We start from the raw sequence: 21,804 nt of genomic DNA on the forward strand, positions 1-21,804 counted from the left end.
AGAGGAGAATACGGTTCATCAAGGAGGCACATGAAGTGCCTATGGCTCTGTGCCAACGCAGGGACTCTGGGAGCCACAATAGAGTCCATGACACACGTGTGCTAAACTTTGAATGCAAATTTTTAGTTTACAGAGCCGAGATCTCAAGGCAATCCTTGAATTCTTGTAAATGTACTCTTTACACCATGCACTGTACAGTAATTTAAAAGGTATGAAAAACAGTCTCCAACTGCATTATGGGAGCTCAGCTAAAAATTGGTCAACCATTTTTCATATTTCCTATAGGGGCACACATCATTTATAAAACAGTGCAAACAGTAGTTGTCACTCAGACTCAACATGTCTATGTATTACAAACGTAGGGTCGTTTAGAGTGCAACCTGGTGCTAATCGCTGGGAAGGCAAAGTCACGGTGTTCAGTTGTTTGCTGGGGTAGCTTCCCTGTAAGAAGGGGTTGTCCAGATGGTGCAACCTCTAAGATGATATGGGTTGCTTTCAATAACTAGCAGAATAGCAACTGCAGCCCAGGCTCCAACTAAGGACAAGATACCTAGATATAGTTCTTGGGCAAAAAACCCCCCCCCCAAAAAAAACACTAAAAATCAACCCCAAAAAACATATCAATTCCCCAACCCTACAGTGTGCCGGTCTACATTAAAAATGAAGGTTCACCTTTAGGGTATGTGCACACACACTAATTACGTCCGTAATTGACGGACGTATTTCGGCCGCAAGTACCGGACCGAACACCGTGCAGGGAGCCGGGGTCCTAGCATCATAGTTATGTACGACGCTAGGAGTCCCTGCCTCGCTGCCGGACAACTGTCCCGTACTGTAATCATGTTTTCAGTACGTGACAGTTGTCCTGCAGCAAGGCAGGGACTCCTAGCGTCGTACATAAGTATGATGCTTGGAGCCCGGCTCCCTGCACGGAGTTCGGTCCGGAACTTGCGGCCGAAATACGTCCGTAAATTACGGACGTAATTAGTGTGTGCGCACATACCCTTAGCCATTCTTCAACAGGTCATTCCATGACAGCTTTAGCCCTTCATCTTTAAAGGCTATGCAAACCTTTGAAAGGCATTTTTTTAATTAAAAGGTCAAAATCAGTGCGATTGGTGCAACTTCATAAATAGTTTTTTTAATAAAAAAAATATTTTTGCTTTTTGAGATACAGCGGCTACAGAGCAGCTGTATCGTTTGATATGACCGGAATCCAACACACGCTGGCACTGACACGCAGTGTCTGCCTGTAATCTATCACATCTAAGTTATGAATTTAGATATGATAGATTACAGGTGAATCCTACGTGTCAGAGACCCGCTGTCACTGAACCAGTTAGACCCGCAGACCTGACGGGAACAGGAGTTAGCGCTAGATGCAGCTGCCATGTATACAGAAAACAGAGCAGCTGTATCTCAAAAAGTACTGAGTAGGAGATGCTCTTTGTAGCCACTTTCCCCTATTGATAAGAGATGAGAATCCTAAAAATAGAGGATCCCTCTCTATGGGCTCAAAAATCCCTAATAGGGTATATAAAAATAGGGTTTTCTAAACTGGACAACCCCTTTAAGCCACTAGGCTGTGCAAAATAGACAATTCTATTAAATATCCTTTGGAAGGCTAAGTGGATTATACTATTTCTAGAAAGAGCAGAATTTTTTTTATTCTCCAGAATTCCATTTTCTGTCTGATTTAGGTTTGTGTTCTGTTCAAATACCCAATCGATGCATACATTTATAACAGGCGATATCAGCAACAGTTAATCAGCCAAGATAAATCATTAGCAAAAATGTACATTTAGTAAGGACTAAGACACATTCTTAGAAAACTGCACAATGCGTACGCTAGTCTCCACAAATCTGTTTCATCACCTCAAATACAATAAATGGCTAGTTTAAAGGGGTTTTACTATCAGGGACATTTATGACATATCCACAGGATATGCCATAAACGTCAGATAGATGCAGGCCCCACATCTATCTCTAGAACGTGGCCCCCTAAACCCTGTTCTGCCGCTCTGTGTTGCGGCTGACTCGTGTGATTCCTGACCATGAAGAAGAAAACAGCGTGTATCCTGTGAATGTGTCATAAATGTCCCTGATGGGAAAAAGCCCCTTTAATACTTAGAACAAAAAGGGCGTTTCATGCATACAAAGCTGGCATTCATTTTTAGCTAATCGGAAAGTCAATGACGCACCCACATAATACATAGAGTTTAAAGGGGTTGTTTGAAATTAGAAAAATTTAGATGGATGAGATTAGTAAAAGGTTCACCATCTCTCCACCTCATCCCCCCCTCCATGGGCTGCTGTTTGGTATTGCAGCTGGTCCACCATTCCAAGGAATGAGACGGAGTTGCAAAAAGCTTGGCACGGTTACGGGGGTGGGGGGGGGGGGTTCAGAAACTTTTTCTAAACTCATATAGCTCCCTTTAACATCAGTCATAATTAAATGACAAACAGAAAATTATACTTAATGAGAATTTGGCACTATTCAAGATCTTATCAAGTTAGGGAATTAGTGTCATGCAAAAAAACCACAAAAGATAGGGCAAGCAGCAGATTTGAAAAATCCACTGCATGCCTTGAATCCACTGCAGAATTTTTAGGCACTTTGTGAATGCGGTTTGCTAAAAATCCTATTCACTTACATCGTATTGTACTTTGTGTGCGGATTCTGCAACCCAAATTCATATATGCGATGTGTGAACCCGGCCTGATTGCATTCTCTAAAACAGCCCCTTCTTCCCCTCTTAAAGTGGCAAACAGGAGGGACAGAGTGTAAAGAACTTCCAGTCTTTGTGTACTCACATGGCGTATTACATGATCCCTCTAAGCCAGTCAGCAGCTCTAAAAGGAACCATGTAACTCCCCAGAAACAAGTCACAGACTGAATCACATGATCGATTTAGTGGAGAGCCATTGGATAGAGCGTCTCCCACTGGGGACTTGGCCATATTTTATATGGTCACTCATTCATTTATATGGGCATCGTCCGATACTACATTTTCCTCGAAGAGGGTTGTAAAGCAGGGGTTGTCCCATCATTTAACCACTATATTTATGACCGAGGCATTACTTAATGACGTTATTACTTACAAGTAGGTTGACAGACTCAATCACATCAAGAAAGACTTCATTCTTTCTATATTTAATTCCCTCTGATCTCCAAGACACAGCATTGGTGACTGTGGCAGGAGGACGAGGAGCTCCAGTTTCTAGCTTGTGCCCTTCTTGAGTAATATACCTAGAGAAACGTACAAAAAAACCCCTCAAATTTAACTGGTAAAAACAAATATGAGAGATGAAGGTACACCGTGAAAACCTTAGAAGCATCTTTGTCAGATCAAGATTGTGTTTCATATTCCACAAGACCCAAGTGAGAATACGAACTGAACATCCCAATAAGCTATATGCACCATAACACCTTCTGGAGTAATAATGAATATATGATATTTACATTGTAATAAAAAAAAAAGTTACGTGGGAGTGGAAATCCACTTAAGTGATCTTTTGACATGTTCTAGATAAATGTCAGAAGGTAATATTAGAAGTTTGATCCTAACCCCTTCACGACATTTGACATATAGTGAAGGAAATAAGTATTTGATCCCTTGCTGATTTTGTAAGTTTGCCCACTGTCAAAGACATGAACAGTCTAGAATTTTTAGGCTAGGTTAATTTTACCAGTGAGAGATAGATTATATATAAAAAATAAACTAGAAAATCAGTCAAAATTATATATATTTATTTGCATTGTGCACAGAGAAATAAGTATTTGATCCCCTACCAACCATTAGGAGTTCAGCCTCCTCCAGACCAGTTACACGCTCCAAATCAACTTGGTGCCTGCATTAAAGACAGCTGTCTTACATGGTCACCTGTATAAAAGACTCCTGTCCACAGACTCAATTAATCAGTCTGACTCTAACCTCTACAACATGGGCAAGACCAAAGAGCTTTCTAAGGATGTCAGGGACAAGATCATAGACCTGCACAAGGCTGGAATGTGCTACAAAACCATAAGTAAGACGCTGGGTGAGAAGGAGACAACTGTTGGTGCAATAGTAAGAAAATGGAAGACATACAAAATTACTGTCAGTCGACATCGATCTGGGGCTCCATGCAAAATCTCACCTCGTGGGGTATCCTTGATCCTGAGGCAGGTGAGAGCTCAGCCGAAAACTACATGGGGGGAACTTGTTAATGATCTCAAGGCAGCTGGGACCACAGTCACCAAGAAAACCATTGGTAACACATTACGCCGTAATGGATTAAAAGCCTGCATTGCCCGCAAGGTCCCCGTGCTCAAGAAGGCACATGTACAGGCCCGTCTGAAGTTTGCAAATGAACACCTGGATGATTCTGACAGTGATTGGGAGAAGGTGCTGTGGTCAGATGAGACTAAAATTGAGCTCTTTGGCATTAACTCAACTCGCCGTGTTTGGAGGAAGAGAAATGCTGCCTATGACCCAAAGAACACCGTCCCCACTGTCAAGCATGGAGGTGGAAACATTATGTTTTGGGGGTGTTTCTCTGCTAAGGGCACAGGACTACTTCACCGCATCAATGGGAGAATGGATGGAGCCATGTACCGTCAAATCCTGAGTGACAACCTCCTTCCCTCCACCAGGACATTAAAAATGGCTCGTGGCTGGGTCTTCCAGCACGACAATGACCCGAAAAATACAGCCAAGGCAACAAAGGAGTGGCTCAAAAAGAAGCACATTAAGGTCATGGAGTGGCCTAGCCAGTCTCCAGACCTTAATCCCATCGAAAACTTATGGAGGGAGCTGAAGATCCGAGTTGCCAAGCGACAGCCTCGAAATCTTAATGATTTACAGATGATCTGCAAAGAGGAGTGGGCCAAAATTCCATCTAACGTGTGCAAACCTCATCATCAACTACAAAAAACGTCTGACTGCTGTGCTTGCCAACAAGGGTTTTGCCACCAAGTATTAAGTTTTGTTTGCCAAAAGGATCAAATACTTATTTCTCTGTGCACAATGCAAATAAATATATATAATTTTGACTGTGATTTTCTGTTTTTTTTTTTTTTTATAATCAATCTCACTGGTAAAATTAACCTAGCCTAAAAATTCTAGACTGTTCATGACTTTGACAGTGGGCAACAAAATCAGCAAGGGATCAAATACTTATTTCCTTCACTGTATGTAGGTCATAGCCAATGGGAGAGAGCTGCAATACTGTGAATGGCCGCTATATCTGTCGACAATTCACAAAATAATGTAAACAAAAAATAAACATGATTGGTATCACCGAATTCGTAAATGATCCAAATTATAATAATCACAATTATACGACACGGTGAACGCCATAAAAATGTGTAAACCCTTAAACCGCCAGAATCGCAATTTTTTGGTCACCTTGCCGCTAGAATAAAACAGAATAAAAAGTGATCAAAAAGTTATATGTATCCTAAAATGGTACCAATAAAAACTACAGCTCGCACCACAAAAACGAAACACTCCCACAGCTCATAAAAAAAAAAAGAAAGTTATGGTTCTCAGAATATGGCCATAGAAAGCACTTTTTTTCTTTAATTGCTTTTATGTTATAAAAGCAGTAAAGCCTTATAAAAAAAAAAACTGGTATCGCCGTAATCATACTCACCCGCAGAATAAAGTTAGCATGTCATTTTTACCACACGGTGAACGGTCATTTTATTTATTTTAAAAGTTTCGCTACACATTATATGGTACATTAAATGGTGCGGTTACAAATACAGCTTGTCCCGCAAAAATCAATTCCCATACAGAGATATGCGCGAGACCGATAGATAGATATGTGCGAGACCGATAGATAGGACTCTTGGAAGGCAAAAATGAAAAAAATAAAATTGGCTGTGCCCTTAACCCCTTCCCGACCCCCCATACACTGCAGATGTCAGCTGTGTTTTACTGCTGCCATGTTGCTCTAATGGCCAGGAACAGCGACAGCACTGTTCCTGGCCATTTAGTTAAATGCCACGGTCAATAGCGACCGCAGCATTTACAGGGGTCTTCCCATGAAGGACATTTATGATATATCCACAGGATATGTCATAAATGTCAGATAGATGCGGGCTGGGACCCTCATCTATCTCTAGAACGGGGCCCCTAAACCACGTTCTATCTTACACGGCTCCGCTGTCTCCCGGCAACTTCCTGGTTACATGGTCGAGTTACGGAAACAGCATAGCTCACATGCAACGCTGCTTCTGTAACTGCCATTCACTACTATGGAAGTTACAGAAACAGCGTAGCTCAGTGAGTTACGCTGTTTCCGTAACTCATCCATGTATTGCAGTGTATTGTACCAGCGATCCAATGATCACTGGGTCACGTCCCCTAGAGGAACTAATAAAATGTGTAAAAAAATAAAAAAATAACAAAAGTTAGATACATTTTCAGGAGTGTAAAAAATGTTTTAAAAGTTAAGAAAACCCTTTTCCCATTTTTCCCCAAGCACAATGTAAAGATAAAAAAAATTGGTATCGCTGCGTCCGTAAGTCCAAAACTATTAGAATATAGCATTATTTGACGCACACATTGAGCGGCATAAAAATAAAATAAAAATGGAACCCCTTCCCTCTTTGGCCACTTTTGACCTTCCTGACAGCCTCATTTTTCAAATCTGACATGTCCCTTTATGTGGTAACAACTTCAGAATGCTTTTACCTATCCAAGCGATTCGGAGTTTGTTTTCTCATGACACATTGGACTTTAGGTTACTGGCAAAATTAGCTCGATACATTAAGTATTTGTGAAAAACACCAAAATTTTGCGAGAAATGTGCGTTTTCCTAAATTTAAATGCATCTGCTTGTAAGACAGGCAGTTATACCACACAAAATTGTTGCTAATTAACAACCCCCATATGTTGGCATCGTTTTTTTGAACATCTTTTTTTATTTTTCTAGGATATTACAAGGCTTAGAACTTTAGCAGCAATTTCTCATTTTCAAGAAAATTTCAAAAGGATATTTTTACAGGGGCCAGTTCAGTTGTGAAGTGGCTTTGATGGCCTTATATATTAGAAACCCACAATAAGTCACCCCATTTTAAAAAAGTCACCCCTCAAAACAGCATTTAGAAAGTTTCTTAACCCTTTGGTTTAATTCCTGTGAAACATCTAAAGTAGAGGTGAAAGTTTAAAATTTCATTATTTTTTTTGCAGAAATTCATTTTTGCTCAACTTTTCTTGTAACACAGTTTTACCAGAGAAATACAACTCAATATTTATTGCCCAGATTCTGCAGCTTTTAGAAATATCCCACTTGTGGTCCTAGTGTGCTACTGGACTGAAACACAGGCCTCCGAATCAAAAGGAGCACCTAGAGGATTTTGGGGCCTCCTTTTTATTTGAAAATATTTTAGGCACCATGTCAGGTTTGAAGGGCTCTTGCGGTGCCAAAACAGTGGAAATCCCACAAAAGTTATCCCATTTTGGAAACTAAACCCCTTTAGAAAGTTATCTAGGGGTATAGTGAGCATTTTGACCCTACAGGTTTTTTGCAGAAATTATTGCAAGTAGGCCGTGAAAATGAAAATCTACATTCTTTCAAAGAAAATGTAGGTTTAGCAAATTTTTTCTAATTTCCACAAGGACTAAAGGAGAAAAAGAACTGCAACATTTGTAAAGCAATTTCTCCGAGTAAAACAATACCCCACACGTGGTCATAAACAGCGGTTCGGACACACAGCAGGGCTTAGAAGGGAAAGAGTACCATCTTGCTCTTGGAGCTCAAATTTAGTAGGAATTGTTTGCGGAGACCATGTCGCATTTGCAAAGCCCCTGAGGGACCAAAACAGTGTAAACGCCCAAAAAAAGTGACTCCATTTAGGAAACTAAAACCCCTGGAGGAATTAATCTATGGGTGTAGCGAGCATTTTGACCCCACAGATGTTTCATAGATTTTATTAGAATTGGGTAGTGAAAAAAAAATAAAAAGAAATATCCTTCTTCAATAAGACGTTGTATTAGCTCAAAATTTTTCATTTTCTCAACAAATAAAGGCAAAAAATAACCCCCAACACTTGTAAAGCAATTTCTCCCGAGTACGGCAATACCCCACACATGGTTATAAACTGCTGTTTGGGCTCAGAAGGGAATTTGCTTTTGGAGTACAGATTTTGCTGGATTGGTTTCTGGCCGCTATGTCGCATTTGCAAAACAGTGGATCCCCCCCAGAAGTGACCACATTTTGGAAAAACCCCTCAAGGTATTCACCAAGGGGTGTAGTGAGCATATTAACCCCGCAGGTGTTTGGAAGAAATTGGTGTGCACTCAATGTTGCAGAGTGAAAATGGGATTTTTTCCATAGATATGCCAATATGTGGTACCCAGCTTGTGCCACCATAACAAGACAGCTCTCTAATTATAATGCTGTGTTTCCCGGTTTTAGAATCACCCTACATCTGGCCCTAATATTTTGCCTGGACATTTAAAATTGAGGCCTACACAGTATTGGTTCAAAATTGCAGGGCTCTGATGTGAAATAATAAAAGAAACCTCTGAGAAGTGACCCCATTTTGAAAACTGCACCCCTCAAGGCATTTATTAAGAGGTGTAGTGAATATTTTCACCCCACTGGTCTTTTCCATAAATGATTGCGCTGCGGAAGGTGCAAAGTGAAAATTTAACTTTTTCCCTAGATATGCCATTTCAGTGGCAAATATGTCGTGCCCGGCTTGTGCCACTGGACAAACACCAAAAATTGTTAAAAGGGTTCTCCTGGATATGGCAATGCCATATATGTGGAAGTAAACTGCTGTTTGGGCACGCTGTAGGGCTCAGAAGGGAGGGAGCACCATTTGGCTTTTGGAGCGTGGATTTTGCTTGGTAGTAGTTTTATTTGGAGTCTTACTAGGGTTTCCGTTTATAATGTGGGGACATATGCAAGATGGGTAGAGTACATCAGGGCATAGTCAGGTGGTATAAGGTAAATAAATTTAAAAAAAAAAAAAAAAATGCCATAGATGTGTGTTACGCCGTTAAGCAATCCTTTCTGCACAGGCCGGTGTCACACTAATAAATGCCCCTTTTGGTCCAAAATCGGCACATTTGCAATTTGGGGAATTTTACTGGGAAAGTGTTGTCCTGGTATAATACGGGCGCCACCGCTTCCAGCAGATATGATTGGGCCCTCCCCTTCCTGGTTCCCCAATTTTAGTGCCTTGATAATTCGCCTCTTGAAACAGAAGAAGTGTTCCCCCTCGGGCTGCATAACTGGATATTTTTCTTTCCTGACTTATTGGAGCCTTAACTTACTTTATTTTTTCATAGACTAAGTACTATGAGGGCTGTTTTTTTGCGGGACGAGCTGCAGTTACTATTGGTACCATTTTGGGGTACATGCGACTTTTTGATCACATTTTATTTACATTTTTGGAAGAGTGTGACCAAAAAAAAACCAGCAATTATGGCAGTATTTTTTTTTTTTACGGCGTTCATTGCGCGGGATAAACCTAATTTTTTGTATAGTTCAGGTCGTTACGGTCGCAGCGATACCAAATATGTATGGTTTATTATTTTTTTCAATAATAAAAAGGACTTGATAAGGGAAAAAGGGGGAGATTGTGTTTTATTTTATTATGTGGAACTTTTATTGTATTTTTTACAATTTTCTTTAGTCCCACTGGGGGACTTGAAGATCCAACTATTTGTTTGATGTTCTAATACATTGCACTACCTATGTAGTGCAATATATTGGAACGGTCAGCGGTTCACAGACCGCAAGCCTATCAGGCTCCACCTCCAGGCGGGGCCTAATTGGCTTCCGTAATTGCAGACAGGAGGCCATTGTTAGGCCTCCTGTTGCCATAGTAAAAGCCGCCAGCCTTGCCATCGCATGGCAGGCTGCCGGTTTGCTACAAACCGCTAAGATGCAGCGATCGCATTGGATCGATGCATCGAAGGGGTTAATGGCAGGAATCAGAGCTAGCTGATAAAGCGGACACCCACTGCTGATGAGGCCGGCTCAGCTTCTGAGCCGGAAGCTGAGACGGCGCCATATTGCCGGAAGCCTTTTAGGCCCCGCCGCTGAGTGGGGAATAGAAGGCTTCCGTTGCTGGCAGACCGGGAGGTAAGTATTAGGCCCCCGATCGCCTTTGCAGCCACCCAGCGATCACGTTGCTGGGGTGCCGGTGGCCAAAAACTCCTCACATGCTGCGATCTCTATTGAATGCAGCATGTGAGGGGTTAATCGGCCGGTTCGGAGGCTAGCTCCGGTCCTGGCCGTTACATCAGGGTGCCAGCTGTGAGCTCCTGAGCTAGCTCCATCTCCTTCACGTACAGTTACGTGGGAATGCATTAAAACACCAGTTCCAATCACGTAAAAAAAAAAACTGAATCGTTGTTTTTTGGTCACCATAGTGCTAAAAAGAATGAAATAAAAAGTGATTAAAAAAAAAAAGTCGTATGTACCAAAAAAATGGTGCTAATAAAAACCGCTCATCCTGCAAAAAATAAGCCCTCACAGCAGAATGTGGTGAAACCGAACACATTTTTTTTTTTTAACCAATAGTTTTTACTTAGGAAAAAAAAAAATCATATTTTACTTTTTACACAATTTTCTGTCGTCTAAAACCTGGGTGCGTCTTATAGTCCGAAAAATACGGTAATTAAAAGACAGACAACTTTCCAATATACTTTCTGTATTAGTTTCTCACGGTTTGAGATCTCGGCTTGTTGTTATTCAGTAGGAACATTCATGGTTTACTTCAAGTGAATAAAAAAAAAATACTGTCCATGGTCATGTTACAGCCACAATATGTATATTACAGCTGTATCTACTAATGAACCCAGCACCTGTGTCCATGGACAGAATTTTATTCACTGGAAGTAAACCATGAACGATCCTACTGAACAACAAAAAGGGATCTTGAAAACCGTGAGGAATAAAGAAAGTATATAGGAGAAAAAAATAATTTGCTGAAACCGGACTACCCATCTAAGCAAAGTTGTTTATAATTGGAAGTACTCTTTCAACACATGTTAAATTCATAGTCACTTTACAAACCTGCAAGTATGGTACAGGATACACCCCATCAATACTTACTCTTGCAAAATTTTGCTATCAGTGGTTTGTGGATAGCCAAAATCCATTAATTCATCTAGTAACTCGTATATTATGACAAAGTTGTCCCGGATACTTTCTTCTTCTAATTCTTTGAAATATTCAGAAAATACCTGTAGTAACATGAATGTACTTGTTAAACCATAAATTAAATAATAAATGAATATTTATAAAGCAAATGTATATAAAAAAACGCTGTAGTGTTTAAACATTTTTAGGGCCTGTTCCCATCTGCGTTGGAGGATTTGTTAGGCTGATAATACCAGAAATAGCGCAGCGTGCTTAGCTATTGTTTCCGGTAAAACCACGGACATCACAACGGAAATCTATAAAGTCAAGAAGTTCAGACGTGCGCTGGTGGTGTCCATCGTACAACGGAGGCAGCTCTTCTGGTATTTTCGTTCTGCTCCTCTGATGGAAGGGATATACCAACGCAGATGTGAACCAGCCCTTACACTGTCTACAATGGTGCTTAAAATACTCAATAGCTGGCTTATATATATTCTCTCGAGACATTGTCATCAGAATATCTCAGTAGTGCAGCCTCAGACTACGGGTCTGTAATCTAAGAATAAAGACCCTTTTAAAAATGTATTTCTGTAGATCTAATGACTGATGTTTACACAAAGATCATTACTAATTCCATTTTGGCACATGTATGGTCAGCTAATTTGTAGAGATTTATATGAGAATATACTCCTAACCGCAAATTTATTAAGCATGCTAAGGCAGATTTGTGGCGTAGAAAAGACAATTTGCGCAAAAACAACACTTTTGCAGAAAAAAAATTGTGACTTCGCCCTTTTTCTGGGGCAGATGTTAAAACGCAAACATTTTTTTGACGCTTTATTACACTTTTTTTTTTATTAAGCAAATGCAAAACCCACCTAAAAAACAAAATAAATATAAGTTTTTTTCCGACTCCAAGACGTGACACTTTTTTATGCAAGCGCCAAAAAACGGCATGTGAATTGGGCCTTAAATAAATGTTAATAATCACTTTGTTTTTTGACTTTACCACAAGTAAAACATTTCATACAAAAAGGGTAAGTGGGGGCAGGCGGATACTTTTGCCCAGGGTAAAGTACATTTAATCAATATAATGAGTAACTTATGCTCTCCATTTTAGCAACACTTTAATCCAGGGCATTATTCTAAAAGCCAGCTCTTCACACCAATGCAATGCATAATTTGTAACTGTGGGTTACAGGTAAGAATGTTCTATATTAGTTCTGGTTGTTTTTATCATCTACACAGGGAAAGTATGGGCCTCATCTATTAAAACGGTCTGACCGATAAACTGGCCAAGTTGCCCATAGCAACCAACCACAGTGCAGCTTTCATTTTTCCAGAACACTAAAACAAATGAAAGCGGAGCTCTAATTGAATGCTATGGGCAACAAGGATAGTTTTCATAAATTATACCCTAGGTTCTCTTTTTTACATATGGCAAATAAGAGCCCGTTTTGGGGCTGGGGGTTCACAAACAAAACTTTATTCCACACGACCAAGATCAGGCTGTGAAAAACAGTCCTAGTGCCGGTTGAATTTCCTGGCCCGTTCACCTGAACCGTGATCGGGACTCCTGGCATCAGACACGGTATATAACGCTAGGAGTCCCTGCCTCTCCACGGAACTGCTGTTCCATACTGAACAAAATGACACGGTATGGTTACAGCAGTTCCGCATGGAGGCAGGGACTCCTAGCATCACAAAAGGTCTATGATGCCAGGAGTCCCGTTCACCTGTACCGTGGTGGGGCCAGGAAATTCAGCCGACACTAGGACCGTTTTTTGCGGCCCGATCTCTGCTGTGTGCAGGAGCACTAAGGCCTCATGCACACTTCAGTTATTTTCTTCAGGGTGCCATCTGTTTTTTTTAACTGGTAGCATCCCGACATTCATTTCAATAGGGCCATGCACACTATCGTTGTTTTAACAGAACTATGTGGCCATTCTGACAAAAATAGGACAGGTCCTACTCCCGTCCATTTTTGACGGAACAGTCTCGGCCTTTTCATTAATTTGGTCCGTTGAAACAACGGACAGAACACGGAAGCCAATCATGTGCGGTCTGTGTTTAACGGATCTGTCATTAGTGGCCGTACGACGACAAAAGGATGTGTGCATGAGGCCTAATTCAGCTAAAGTTTCTAATGACATTCACTCAGTTTAAATACAGGTCGGTAAAAGAACAAAGGCAATGGATTTCTACAGTAACATAATGTCATCATCTTACCTACATTGACCACCTACATGACTCCGTTCATCTCTAATTTCTCCCACCCTCAGCTATTCCCTCAAGGACAGTTTCGAAATGGCAATATTAATGTCCACAAGAAGAAATAGTGCCCATCCTCACCTGAACCACCTTGTAAAGGAAGGAGAATACCAAGGACACACAAGCATTCTTTTTGGATGTTGCAACCACTAGAGCACAGCTAAGGTAAACATACTGGCATGTCAAAAGTTACAGAACAGTTGAAACAACAAAATGTAAAAGAGTGAATTGGCGTATTCATGGTAAATTTAGTATGTACATAGAAGGAACAGATATACGTCAAACTGCTCTTTAAGAAAATTACAGAACTGAATAAAATGTATCCAATCTTGAAAGTGTTGTTGCATAATACACAAGGGCACCTTTAAATTGTTTTATGGAAATGTTACATACCACTATTACTAAGGGTCTGTTCACATCACCGTTCATTTGTGTTCCGGGGTTCCGTCGGAGGTTTCCGTCGGGTAAACCCCGCAACGGAAAGTGAAAGCACAGCTTCCGTTTCAGTCACCATTGATCTCAATGGCGACAGAAACATCGCTAATGGTTAGCAGTCGACTCCGCTATTGATTCCGTCGGAAAACCGGAAACCTGCCGGAATGGTGACGAACGGAAACCATTAGCGAGGTTTCCGTCACCATTGAGATCAATGGTGACTGAAACGGCAGCTGTGGTTTCACTTTCCGTTGCGGGGTTCACCCGACGGAAACCTCCGACGGAACCCCAGAACGGAAAGCGAACGGTGATGTGAACAGGCCGTAATAGGTAAGGCTCTATTCACATTGGCCTAATCTTCTGCTTAAAACAGAAGCCACGACGTCACACGCTAGATCCGAATGGTGCCCGACGGACTCAGTTGACTTATAAAACGGGTTCAAGCAAGAATAGCGCTGCATGCTGCATTATTCTAGCCTGTCACAGAAAATAGGATCAAATTTACTTTAAAAAAATAAAAATAACAGAAAAAGGCCATACTTACTGATACAAGGACAGGTTAAAATACCATTTCCTCAGTCCCACAAATGTTTCAGAGATCCTACATATCATCTGCTAGGGGATTTCCGATGGGTATATACCCCTGAGACTCCGGTCTCCGCTGCGGATCCCCACAACAGATATTGCTCATTGTCTATGGTTTTGCATCATTCAGACTTTTTGGTCCAAGGTTCGTGACTTACCCAAACAACTTTGTACCTTTTAAGGCGGAATTCACACGACAGGGTTTCCCGGTCGGGTGCCGGCCGTTCATAAATCGGCCGGCACCCGGCTGCATTAGGAACAATAGACCCCTAATGGGGCTATTCACACGACCGATTTTTTGACGGGCCGGGAAAACCGGCCGTCAAAAAATGGGACATTCCCTATTTTCGGCCGGGCACCCGGCCCCCATAGAAGTCTATGGGGTCGGGTAATACACGGCCATATCCGGAATGTGTCCCGAGTGATGGCCGGGTCTACCGTCGCTCACGCTCTCTATCCTCCTCCTCACAGTGCAGAGTGCAAGTGAGGAGGAGGGTCTTTTTTTGCTCCCTGTAGGAGTCGGAATCCCCAATCCCCGGCCGGGGATTCCGCTACAGGAGAAGTGAGTGACTACACTGTCCATATATGGACACAGTGAAGTCACTCACTTCTGCAGCGGAATCCCCGACTCTATGGCCGGGGATGCCGCTACTGGAGAAGTGAGTGACTACACTGTCCATATATGGACACAGCGACGTCACTCACTTCTGAAGCGGAATTTCCGACCGGTGGCAGGGAATTCCTCTCCAGGAGAAGTCAGTGACTACACTGTCCATATATGGACAGTTAAGTCAGTGACTTCCCCTGGAAGGGGGGGACGGGGGGGACTGAGTGGCATCACCTGCAGGGCGCTGGGTGGCATCATCTACAAAGGGCTGTATGTGGCAACAAATTTAAATGAAATTCATCCGATTTTAAAACGGACAGGAAAAAAAAACGGATGCAAATCGGGTCCAAATCGGCAACACGGCCCGGAACCGGATGCAAACCGATTTTCATCCGATTTTCCCGGCCGACACTTGGACCCTGTCGTGTGAATGAGGCCTAATACACTCTGGGGTTTGTTTGGCTTGGTAGATACTAAACAATACCGTTGTGATTCAGGGGATCAGGAGGTTGCTTCATATGATTTCTGTGGCAGCACGAAAGGCCATAATACAAAAATGGATAAACCTGCAGGCCCCACCACAGCGATAGTTCTTAGATAAGCTCACATTTTTGTTCAAGATGGACTGGGTCGAGACAACCATTAAAAACTAAAATTAAAGTACATTTTTTTTCCAGATATGGGATTGTTTTCGAGCCACCCTGCATGCCCACATCTAAAATAAAGTCAAAGACCATTTTAAGTATACCACATGGTACATGGAGCGTGATATACAGTATGACCCCCCCCCCCCCCATCTAAATAATTTCATATGCAATACTGTGCCAAATACTAGGAGCAACCTTGGACTCATGGCCTATCCCCCTCCTTTCCCTTTCTCACACTTTTTCTTAGTTTATGAGACAGTTTGTCAAACATCACTGTAACGGAACGGGACAGTGTTGCTGATGTGTTAGATCACTGTTCCTGGATGCAGTCTGGACCAGTGGTTACCCGTGCCACAATCTTTCAGTTTCAGGGCCTTGCTTTTTTTAGTTTTGTCTTACAAGTCAACGTCTACACCCACTTTAATTTTTGCCCACGTTGTGGCAGACTACTCCATTTTCGCTGGCGGATCGGAGCTCGAAGACGTGCAACATTTAAAGTTTTGGGAAAAACGCAAATACCGTTTAGAAAAAAAATAAAAAAATACTAGTTCCCAGCAGGATGCAGACAAGCCTCAATGCTACATAGAGGGAGATTGCACAGGTGCGAAATACGGATGATATCCACTCACACACCTATCATTTATGCGGGACGCCTTCTAAGTATTATAATTGCACAATTGTACTATTCTAGCCATCAAAAGTGATGCAAACTCCAACGCAGATGTGAACAGAGCCTAAAAACTGTATAGAAATATGGTAAACACATTACACATTACATTACAGTGCATCCAATACATTTCTGAAACAGTAACCAGAATATTTTTTCTTTAAAGAGACACTCACCACATTATAAGTGCCCTATCTCCTACATAAGGAGATGGGCGCTATAATGTAGGTGACAGCAGTGCTTTTTATTTAGAAAAACTATTTTCACCACGTTAGGAGCGATTTTAGCTTTATGCTAATTCGTTTCTTAATGCCCAAGTGGGCGTGTTTTTACTTTAGACCAAGTGGGCGTTGTACAATAGTGTATGACGCTGACCAATCAGCGTCATGCACTTCTCCCCATTCATTTAGTCAGCGCATAGTGACACTGCGTTGTTCACTATGTGCTGTCATATACCGACATATTAACGTTACTGAAGTGTTTAGACAGTGACTAGATATTCCTTCCAGCCAGGACGGGATGTCTATTCACAATCCCGGCACTTAATTAACGTTTCTGTGGGATTTACAGCAGAGCAAGCGTAATCTCACAAGATCACGCTGTAAATGACAGGTTACAGCGAGATTACGCTTGCTCTGCTGTAAGTACCAAACGTTAACGAAGTGTCGGGATTGTGATTAGACATGTCCAGGCTGGAAGGAATGTCTATTCACCGTCTAAACACTTCAGCAACATTAATGTGTCAGTATAAGACGCAGTGTCACTATGCGCTGACTAAATGAATGGAGAGGAGTGCATGACGCTGATTGGTCAGCGTCATAAACTCCTCTGTACAACGCCCACTTGGTCTAAAGTAAAAACATGCCGAGTTGGGCATTAAGAAACTAATTAGCATAAAGCTAAAATCACTCCTAACGTGGTAAAAATAGATCGTTTTTCTAAATAAAAAAGCACTGCTGTCACCTACATTATAGCGCCGATCTCATTATGTAGGAGATAGGCCACTTATAATGAGGTGACAGAGTGTCTTTAAGCTGTGAAAGTCCAGTTCACAATAGATCAGTAGAACGCTGGAGCACCACAACCCTTCACTAAAGACACACTTGCACGGATAAAGACAGCGAATCCTGTTCTTCTGCTGGTTGGGTCCCCGGGATCGAACCTCCACGTAACATATTGATGGCCTGTGTAGAAACCATCAAATGTTATTTCCCAAAAATCCATTTTAATAATGCAGCCCAAGATGGGGAATGGCATGACGGAACTGCTGTCTAGCTACTCTTCCCCATCTTTGATACTAGCACAGTGCCATTACTGCCTTATCGGTCCGATGTTTAAAGAACATTTATAGTTGGACATGCACATAATTCTAAACAAAGAAGAAGGATACAATATAAATTATTGTGTTTAATCCACATGAAGCGGACTCCACCATGAGCTAAAATTGGTGACAGCGCCCCTTCCTCCTCCTTCTCCATTAAGATCGGCATAAAGTGTTCAACTTCAGACATGTCGACATCTCCACGGTAATTACGACAAATGAGGACCTGAAAGAATAGAGAAAATAGTGACGTGTGACGATTCCACCGTTCAACTCTGCTTTCTTTTTTTTAAACTCGTTTTATTGAAGAAACGTAGTACAAATGCAATCAATCCATACACATAATACAGTATACAATGCAGACATGGATAAGAATCTGTAACATTCCAACTTTACAGAGAAGAAGTGCATACATGCAGACAGTTAACATGAGTCTAGAATCCGCAGAATTACAAAGCAGCTATATTGGAAAACAGTAGCCGAGACAAATTAGAACAATTTGCATAACTGATTTAGGTACACCACCCCAGATGTTCAGACATGTGTCAGTGATCTACGAAGGTCGCTATACCTATGCGGAGTATACTGTGTCACCGCAGAATCACACCAAGCTCCCATATCCCATGAAATTTATCAATGCAACCCCTCTGTCTATACATTATTCTCTCATACGGGATAACAGAATTCACCAATGCTTTCCACCCTGCCACCGTGGGAGGATGAGGGTCCATCCACCTTAAAGCAATAGCCTTTCGCGCCATAAACAGTATTTCCCGGAGGAATATTTTCAAATAACGGGGCCACTGTTCATCCTGTAGGAGACCAAATATACACACTTGTGGGCTTACTTGGACCGGGATATGCAGGATGTCCGCAGCAACTCCTACCACCTCCTTCCAAAAAGAGGAGATGATCGGGCACTCCCAGATCATATGCCAAAAGTCTGATCTAGGGTACCGGCATCTGTGACATTCTGTGCTCGGGTATCTACCCATTTTATGCATTCTAACAGGTGTCAAGTAGCTTTGATAGATTATGAACAGCTGTAGCATCCTGTTGTTGGCAGCTGGCGACACATATAATGGAGAGGTTAGGATCTCATCCCAGTCCTCTTCCGCAAGGTCAGGTATCCTCGATCATCAGGGGTGTACTAGCTACTTTGGCTGTGATGAGAGATGTATATATAGCTGATATCAGACCTCTGGGGCCTTGGGACCTAAAAACTCCTATCAGAGGAAGCCGAGTGAATGCCGTGTCAGTGGGGGGGAATTGGGCATTAAGAGCATGGCGCAGTTGTAGATATCTGTAAAAAGCAGTCCTGAGTATTGCAAACTCTGACTGCACCTGTGAAAACGATTTGAGGATATTATCCGTATACATGTCCCCTATAGTACATATCCCGTGTTGAATCCAAAATTGTGGAGCCAGTTCCTCTGATATCTGGGGGAGGAGGGGGTTAGACCATAATGGCATGTCAATTTGCACTCCCGAGTGACTGTATATGCTCTTCGCAGCCCACCACACCTGAGATGCCACCCTATGAATTGGCAATACATTTTTAATTACGATCAGGGACCCCTCCAATACCGGCCACAGAGTGGACATATGCATATGGAACGCCAGGTGGTGTTCCCTATCTGGCAAGGCCATATTGGCGACCCAGATTTTCAGATATCTTTGTTGCCCCGCTAGATAATAAAAGGTAAAGATCTGGCAACGCTGCCCCACCTAATGTTTTGGGACGCTGCAGAGTAGCGAGACTGAGCTTCGATCTGTTGGAGCCCCATATAAATTCAACTCTGCTTTCTATCGAAACTCATTGCTAGGAATGTCAACTCACAAACAGCTCTTTAAATAAAAATGAAAAAAGTGTTGGTTATTAAATTGGACAACCAAATTAGTAAAAATTGATAAAAATTAATGCTTGCTCACCGAGCCATGTAATGTGTTTTCCAATATTATTTAGGATCTCTCATTTACAACCCCAAGATGGTCTCTGCAAGCCTAGAAGTATGGAAGACTTGCACGTACTGCTCTGTAAGCAGACAGCTTAATCTACTGAAACTTGGCGACCAGATCCGCAACACTACATGGAACCCATGGAAAACGTCTAATCCTTTACTGCTCAGATTTAGATAGAAAATCGTATACATAGTCTGCTGAACAGCACGACATATGAGTCGCTCCATGTGACACAGAAACAAACAACTCTATCCTTACTGTGCACCCATAGGGCTTTATTTAAAAAACGAATGCAAAAGAAACAGGCATTGGGGACGTGTTAAGATCAACGCTCACCTCTTCTCCCTCCCGGGGCTCCTCAGGCCCCCTAAGCACGCGGCGGGTCATACAAAGTCCTGACGCTAAGCAGGACCTTCTATGAGCCGCTGCATGCGGAGGGAGCCCGTAGGGGAAAAATAGAAGTGGGGTTAGTATACTTCTTTATTTTAGGTCAGCAGGAAGATGCTAGAGATTTAGGTCGTACACCTAATAATAAATCTGTCAAAACTCAGCTGGCGTAAATCTGCCGCATTGTCTATTGCCAAAAATCAGGACTGCATGTTCTCACTGAAGAAAATGGCAGATAGGGGTTTCTACAATACTCAGTGACTCCCATAATACACGCGATAAGAGGACAAGGAATTCCAATTCTCTACTATGCCCATTTAATCCATAGAAGATTATTTTCAGATTAATCCTACAGGTCCATCATCTTGTCCTACATCAAGTCTAACCCCATTAGGGCACGTAGATGTTATGGAGTTGGCGATTCCCCCAAATAGCCAGGGACAAACCTTTTAATGTAGCATTTGGATATTGGTGGCGCAAGCGACCAACCTCTAACCACACACACGAACAAAAAATTACCCACTTTTGGCCTAATTTAACAATGCATAAAGGTTTATTTACATTACGGACCCATGCCGGGACTTCTTCACCCCACTACAGTATTGTTGAGTCGTCCAGATTGATAGGCTGCTGTGGTCAATTTTTGGGAAGCGGTTTCATCGGCGGAGAGGTAAAAGACCAGCAGGGGTCCAGGTAACCATTGGTTTGGGATTAAAAAAAAAAAAAAAAGGTAAGAAACACCTAATTCCAGAGGGAATTACTGGTTGGGCAGTTCCCGGTGTAACACTACTCAGACGGATGACTGGAGTCACGTGACCACGAGTGGAGTCACGTACAGTATTACATGCAGCACCCATAGTGGCAGGTTTCCTATTTAGTGCACCTGTCCGCCTCATGCATCATTCCCTTCTCCCCAATATCACCGCCGCCTACATAAGGCACATATCCCACGATGACAGGGTATTACATAGCCTAGATGGCTGAGGCCCCCCTCTGCCATGTCCCCCCTCTTATTTTCCACTGTGCGCCTCTCACCTTGCCCTTCAGATCCAGCACGTAGACCGCGCTCGCCGACATCCTCCCAGCACAGTGTCAGCTTTCTAGAGCGATCACTCAGTCCCAGCTCATCCCCGTTACACCTCACTATAGCGGTCTGCGTTGCTTAGAGGAAGCTCTCTCACATCCCTTCCGGGCATCTCTGTCACAGAGCCGTCCACTCCCAAGATGGCGGCTCGGAAACGATATAGCTCGTCATCGTTGTGTTGCGAATGGCCAGTCCCCTACCAATATGGCTGCCGCGCGCTGACACAATTAGTTGACTAATGAGGGAAACAAACCGGCCATACCATGCTCGTTGTCGCTGTAGTGAAACGACTAGAATGGAGTTGCTCCATTCCAGTCTTTCTAGTTGTTTAACTCCAAAAATTGAGTTGCTGTAAGGATAAACCTGTTTCATCACATAAAATGTAGTAGGAAGTATAAAAAATGCGAAGGAACCTTTTGCATCTGTGATACATTTTCCAAAACATATATTTTTTTAAATTGCATTGCCCTTTAAATTATAATGAAACAATAAAGTACATTTTTAACCGTTTTAGGACACAGCCTGTTTTGGCTTTGTGGACACAGATGATTTTTTCAAATCTGACATGGGTCACTTTATGTGGTAATAACTCCGGAATGCTTTTACCTATCCAAGCCATTCTGAGATTGTTTTCTCGTGACATATTGTACTTTATGTTAGTGAAAAAATTTGGTCGATAAATTCAATATTTATTTGTGAAAAACTTCAAGTTTTAGAAAAAATTAGCATTTTTCTAAATTTAAATGT

At 42.1% G+C, this 21,804-nt stretch overlaps 1 protein-coding gene across 1 annotated transcript in view; it reads right to left on the reverse strand.

Annotated features, from left to right (window-relative positions):
- Positions 1-21,208, reverse strand: part of LOC142760877 (AP-1 complex subunit mu-1) — a 49,260-nt gene extending 28,052 nt beyond the window's left edge. The window contains exons 1-5 of the mRNA XM_075864049.1: positions 21,009-21,208; positions 17,694-17,850; positions 13,444-13,511; positions 11,065-11,195; positions 3,103-3,250 (exon numbers count right to left, since the gene is read on the reverse strand). Of these exons, the coding sequence (XP_075720164.1) occupies positions 3,103-3,250; positions 11,065-11,195; positions 13,444-13,511; positions 17,694-17,850; positions 21,009-21,050 (546 nt within the window). The 5' untranslated portion in view covers positions 21,051-21,208. The remainder of the gene's footprint in view (positions 1-3,102; positions 3,251-11,064; positions 11,196-13,443; positions 13,512-17,693; positions 17,851-21,008) is intronic.
- Positions 21,209-21,804: the final 596 nt, after the last annotated feature.

Source organism: Rhinoderma darwinii, chromosome 1, assembly GCF_050947455.1.
Source record: "Rhinoderma darwinii isolate aRhiDar2 chromosome 1, aRhiDar2.hap1, whole genome shotgun sequence".
Taxonomy (NCBI): domain Eukaryota; kingdom Metazoa; phylum Chordata; class Amphibia; order Anura; family Rhinodermatidae; genus Rhinoderma; species Rhinoderma darwinii.